Raw genomic sequence first — 6198 nt, forward strand, 5'->3', positions numbered from 1 at the left:
CTTGTCAGCACTGATTTAAAGAGTTTTTTCCCAGGCAAAAGCTTGCAAACACAACCATTTCATCATCTTACAAAGGTGGTAAAAGAAAAGAACTCTTGCACAACAATAGAACTTGTCTGTGTATATGGAGCTTCACTGAATCCACACATCAGCCACTGGTTCTTCAATATTACCTTTTGGCTGATTTCTGACTAACAAGGAATTATTCATTCTACTGTAGTATGAAAATAAATTTGGAGACATTTTTAAAAAATGCTTGAAATACATAGTCTCAAGCATATTTATCAAAAATGTGTCTCTGAGCATTTTATTGCTTTTTTTTTGCCAATTTATTTTTTCTTCTTTTTTACTTTTTTCTTTTGCTTTGAAATGCAGGCACCAGCTGGGGTGTCTTGGAAACTCTTTCTCTGACCCCTAAAGCCATCTGAAGCTCTCGTTCTGGTGGGGGAAAAACATATTCTGCCAAATTAAACATAAAAATTTTTGTGACAACTTAATACTCTGGGATAAATAAACACACAGAGAAGTACAATACACAAGTGTATGATTGTGTATCATGCAAGTTTCTGTAGAGTGTTTTAAGTTACTGCGATGAATGGAAACCAAATGTTGGATGGAAATACTTCTAAATTGTTGTGATCTGCTCTGGTCAGATGAAAATTTCCAAAAATGTCAATAATAAAGCTTGCACAATCACATAATTTTGGTTCCATACAGCTTTATTAGGTTGTTCCTGCTGCATGTAAACTGTTGTTCTCCAAACTTAATTGCATGCTGGGAAAAACAGCCTGTGTCATTAAAATTGCCAGAGAATGAGAATTGGGTGGGTAACACACAATGAATTGCATTTCACACACAATAAATATTGTTATTCAGTTTCACCTGGAGTTTCTGGCAACAGCAGAGGCATTGTCCACATGGTTAAGGAGTCAGTACTATCAAAAGCGAACGTTTGCTTGTGTGTACAAAAGGTCCAAGCAGCAGTTTTGATCTTGTCGCTTGAAGGTTCAGTGGCTCAGTAGAAATGCACCACCTGGAAGCCCCGTAAACATCTAAAAGCCTGTGCATCCAGCTTCCCCAAATCAATTAAATTGTGCTCCAGCTGCACTTGCACAAGCCCGCTGAGACTCTTATTACCCCAACAAAAGGCATCACGAGGCACTGATTGAATCTTGTTGTGTGTTAGGGCTACTGAGTGCAAACCCTGAGGCAGCTGTCGAGGCACCTGGCGTAAGGTGTTGTGGCTCATGTCTAACTGGTGCAGGACCGACAGTGTCCTGAACGCACCTGGTGCCACTTTGAAGATCTTATTCCTTGCCAAGCCCAAGTGCTCCAAGTTTTTCAAGCTGCTGAAAGTTGCTTTCTTTATCGAAGATATCAAGTTGCCCTGCAGATTTAGAGTTTTGAGCGACGGAGGAAGGTGTCTTGGTACTTGTTTCAGTCTGTTCCCTTCTAAGTTGAGGCTTTCCAGGTGTGTTGCATTGAGGAGGGAATCCCTAAGAAGTCCAATGTTTGTCAGTCTGTTTGCACTCAGATCCAACACCAGCAGTCCTGATTTCCCATTGAAGGCTCCTCCACGGAACTGCTCAATGAGGTTCCCCTTCAGATAGAGCTCCTTGATGGACAGAGGTAACCCCAGAGGTACTGAGGTTAACTGGTTGTGATCCAGGTTGAGGGTACGCAGGTTGCACAGAGGAGAGAGCACTGCATTAGGAAGAGGTTCAGATCCATTCCCCAGGCTGTTATAGCTGAGGCTCAGTACCAGGAGACTGGGGCACCGAGCCCAGGCAGCCTCCGACAGCACCCTCACGCGGTTGTTGTCCAGACGAAGCTCCTCAAGAGAAACAGGCAGGTCATTTGGCACACTTTTGAGGAGATTCTTATCCAAGTAGAGGCGCTTCAGGGCTGGGATGCCCTCAAAAGCTCCTTCTATGGCACCATCTGTGAGTTGGTTGTTGCTCAACACAAGGAACTCCATAGAGGTGTAGTCGTTGAACAAGTCCAGCTGGATGCTGTTGATATGGTTGTTCATAAGAAGGATGTAGCGAGCGTTATAGGGAATACCATAAGGAACTGTATTCACACCTTTGTCTGAGCACTGGACCACTCTGGAAAACAATAGATGAGATCATTGACACACTGTACATAATGAACTCCAAATCATCCTGTAATCAATACTTCTGATCTTGAAACATTCAATCTCAATATGACAACATTGAGACTGAAGCCATCATTGTTATTCAGTTCCTTAAGGTGTGTACAAGGAAGCAATGTCACAATAAGTGAACCAGAATGTCAAAATCTATGATGTGTTTGCTTCTTTGTGAGTCTCTGTGAGTCACCACCAACAACCTTTTCTGTGTTGGTTTGCAAAGACATTTAAGATGGAAGCATTACTTCAATTTTAGATGAGTAGACTGACAGAAGTCATGCCTTCTGGTAAAGATGAAGCTACACCACCAGCAATCAGTTTGCTCAGCTTGTTTCATACAAGGAAATGAGATGTAGCATGTTAGCAGATGGATTTTCTTTATGCAATGCTAAGCTAACCAGCTGGTGGCAGAAACTTGATATTTACCCAGAAGATATCAGAATATACACTCTAGATCTTCACATCTGACTCACTGGCAAGAAAGTCAGCAGAGGGGATTGTTGAACCAAGCCTGTTTGTCCTGCTTTTTTTTTTTTTTTTTTTTTTTAATAGTTCATGATATAAAGAATCGGAATACAATGACAATGCATGAAAATGCTCTTGGAGCTTTTTGTGTCATGTTCAGGTTACTAGATATGTGTAGTTCAAAGCCCCAAAATATTACATTTAAAAGTATGGAACAAAAATAGAAAGCAAATAATTGAAGTAATAATCTGCAGCAAGACTAAACATATTAATTTCCTAAACATTTCAGTGTAAGAAAACATTTCAAAATAATGTAGCAAATGTGTGTGTGGAATGATTAAAAGTACGATTTTCAATATTGCCAATCCCCATTCGGGGTCATGACTGTCTTACCTTCCATAGCAGGCACACTCAGGTGGACAGTAGTTATTCATGAAGTAAGGAGAGGGAGTTGTTGGCTGGATCGCTTTCTTCTTTTGGGTTTTATTGTCTTTCTTTCTTTTCTTTTCCTTGGACTTTTTAATTGTCTTATTTTTGCCACTTTTGTTGCTTTTTGTTGGCCTCATTGAAGGTGTCCTGGTGGTTGTGAGCTGTGGTTTGGCTGAAGCTTTGGTCAGTTGAGAGGGGGATGCTTTATTTTGCTTCCCGCTAAGTTTGGTGTCATTTTCCATGACAGTTCTGGGTTTGAATGTGGGCTGGGTTGTGTTTGGCATCAGTTTTGGTGATGGATTCGGCTGTTTGGTTATTATATCTCTGCCTATAAACTTTGCTTCTTTGGGTTCTGGCGTTGCTTCTTGCACCGCAGAGATAAATTCTTCTTCTTTCGCTCCATCAACAGTGTTTATTTCCCTTGTGTGCTCTGCTGTGTGTGTCTGTAGCTCCTTCCATGCTGGATTCAGTGATACATTTCTGACCATTACTGCTTCTAAAACTGCTTTCTCTTCTGCTTCCTTTAGCTTGGAAATGTTTCCAGGACTCACTGTTAAGTCAGAGATGTGACTGATTGATGTAGAAATGGAAATACTGACAGAAAGCGGGAGAAAACTAGCTGTGGTGTAAAGGGTGGGTGGGTGAGAGGAGTCTGAGGGAGCATGTGTGGGTGTAAGAGGTGGTGGAGGGGGGGCATTATGATGATGATGATGATGAAGAGGAGGAGGAGGAGGAGGATTTTGAGGCTGAGTGATAATTTGAGTTGTGGCAGGATTCTCTGATTCTTTCCTCACTTGAGCAGAGGATGTACTTAAAGGAGGTGTGAGATTGTAAACTACTACGCCATCTTCCTTTTCTCCTTCCACCAATTCTTTAATATTCACATGTTTTATGTCCTCTCCCCTTTCTGCTCTTTCCTCTTTTTCTTCTGCTACGATTTCCTGCTTTGCTGCTGATATCTTCTCATCCTCATGAGTGTCTCCTCTCGTGTCATGAAAACTAATCCCTGCAACTAACCTGCTTTCTCTCTCCTCTTCCAGTATTTCTTGGACTCGATCACTTTTCTTGTATTTCACATCTGACTCGTCATACTCTGCTTCCTGATTTTTCACAGGTTTTACTATTTCCCAGTTTTTTGTGCCATCTGTCAGCATTGTCTTTACTATCCTGCTCTTGTTGTTAGTCTCTGTTTTAGAGTTTGGAACCAAATTCAGCCCATTTTCTCTCATCTCCACTACAAACTCTGTATCTGCATCTACATACTCCACTGTGTCTGGGATAAAGTCTTCTTTTGTGTCTTCTTTTAAAATTATACTTGTAGGAAATGTCTCAGGAGTCACACTTTCCTCATTTCCTTTCACGTGTAGTTGATTTCTGTCCAGGGTTTCTTCTATATTTGTAGTTTTGGTGAGTTCATGCTCAGTCTTCTCCTCAGTCTTCTGCTTTTCTGTGTGTGTCTGTGAAGTCAGACCATCTTCAGTGTTTTCATTCCTCACGGGGTTTGTCTCTGGAGAAATTCCTTCACTTCTCTGTTCGTTGTCTGTTTTCATTATCTCAGTGGATTCCACAGCGATGTTTTCTTCCACTTTTTCTCTCACTTCTGCTGATGCAGAAAAATCTGTCAGCTTCTTACTTCTTCTCAGGTCAGACTGGTCATCCGTGTGCAGCTCAGCTACCTGTGCAAAAGTCAGTCCTGTTGTACAACGCAGATAGAAAGTTGATTTATTTAGAATATACACATCAGTCACAGAGTGTTGCAAAAGCTGGCATTTCATTTTAATCATTTAAGTCAAAGTTCTCTCTTAAGAATATTTTGTTTAATGCTAAAAATGCTTAGTTGGTCTAACACGATACTTACTGGGATGCAGGACATATGAAAATCCTGAAACTGTGAAGAACATAAGCAGGAGCGTGAGCACTTCCATTTTTTCTGTTGAAGGACAAAAAGAAGTAACAGCAGAGAGGATTTTGTCATTTTTTAAAATTCATTTAATCATATTTTAATGGTTTAAACCCTGATGATCTGGTTGGGCTAAAAAAAAAACAAAACAAAACATACTAAACATTATCCTGACACTATCATGTTTTTTAGAAGAAGTATAAAAGTGTTATGAACTTAGATGATGCACATTTCAGAAATCAATAGATAATGGAGTATTCCCATTAAGAGCTATAAAATATGTTTTCAGTAAACATAATATATCTGTGGTGCTGACCATTTTTTATACATGCCAACGTTGCTGTTCATTCGTTGTTCATTTCCTGTTTTTTAAATAAGAAGTCTATCAGGAAGTTGGATCTCTCTGTGGTTCACTTGTAACACAGCCACTTTGGATAACATAATGTTCATTTCTTTGTATGTAAATGACTTTCTGGTAAATAAGCAAACACGCAAACAAACAGAACATGAAATATTTCCTTATTTGCAGCCACAATGTCTGCATCACACCGTCATTTCTGTGTTTTGACATTTTCAAATGCGTGAGCTCACTTTGTATCAAGGTAAAGACTCTAATGCTTTCCTACGTATTCTTAATAAGGCGGAAAGAAATGGAGAAAATGCTAGTAAAGTAATTATTTATGCATGCACAACATTGAACAGAAATAGGTCTGTGGAACTTCAAATACTGAGGAAAAACATGCATGTCAATAAAAAGCAAAGCTTAAAATACAGGCTTAAAGATGAGATGTTTCACAGTTGATTTACAAGAACTGCTTACCTGTCATGAGTGTTGCCTCCTAATGTGTCAAAGCTGCATTTATCAGTGTTGTCCAGTTGACCCTGTACCTGCCTCTGTATGGAAGAAAAGCTGCAGAACTGAGCAGTTCATCACAAACAGTGCGACCTTTGAACCACACGCTTCGGCCCCAGCAGGCATAGTTGACTTTAATGATCCATTTCAGCGGCTTTTTCTGCACGGAGAGTTTTCACACACAAGCTCTGGGTATCCAAAGGTAATGACTCCTGAAATACCTTTATCTGGAAGAGAATTCTCACACATACCCTCGACGTCAGAGGAATCTGAAGGATCAATAGCGGGAAACAGGGGCAACTTTAGGAAGAGGGGTCAGAGGTGATGGCTGGCTGTTACAGTGGCTGCTGTTTGCTGGGCTGAGGGGAGGCATTAGCATCCCAGTGGTTATATGAGGGT

At 40.5% G+C, this 6198-nt stretch overlaps 1 protein-coding gene across 1 annotated transcript; it reads right to left on the reverse strand.

Moving 5' to 3' along the window:
• Window positions 1-363: 363 nt before the first annotated feature.
• Window positions 364-5925, reverse strand: LOC111578137 (uncharacterized). The gene is made up of 3 exons (XM_023284745.2): window positions 5835-5925; window positions 3011-4739; window positions 364-2108 (listed from the first exon to the last, which is right to left on the reverse strand). Exons 1-3 carry the CDS (start codon window positions 5923-5925, stop codon window positions 1016-1018), a joined length of 2913 nt encoding a protein of 970 aa, XP_023140513.2. The 3' UTR covers window positions 364-1015.
• Window positions 5926-6198: the final 273 nt, after the last annotated feature.

This window comes from Amphiprion ocellaris, chromosome 21 (genome assembly GCF_022539595.1).
Source record: "Amphiprion ocellaris isolate individual 3 ecotype Okinawa chromosome 21, ASM2253959v1, whole genome shotgun sequence".
Classification (NCBI taxonomy): domain Eukaryota; kingdom Metazoa; phylum Chordata; class Actinopteri; family Pomacentridae; genus Amphiprion; species Amphiprion ocellaris.

Bases quoted from the DNA above. Each gene is read 5' to 3' on its own strand.
- LOC111578137 (XM_023284745.2), bottom strand. From the start codon at position 5,925: ATGCCTGCTGGGGCCGAAGCGTGTGGTTCAAAGGTCGCACTGTTTGTG. The intron at 4,740-5,834 runs GTACAGGGTCAA...GTTGTACAACAG, and splicing joins TTTCTTCCATACAGAGGCAG to GACTGACTTTTGCACAGGTA. The intron at 2,109-3,010 runs GTAAGACAGTCA...ATTGTTTTCCAG, and splicing joins GAGTGTGCCTGCTATGGAAG to AGTGGTCCAGTGCTCAGACA.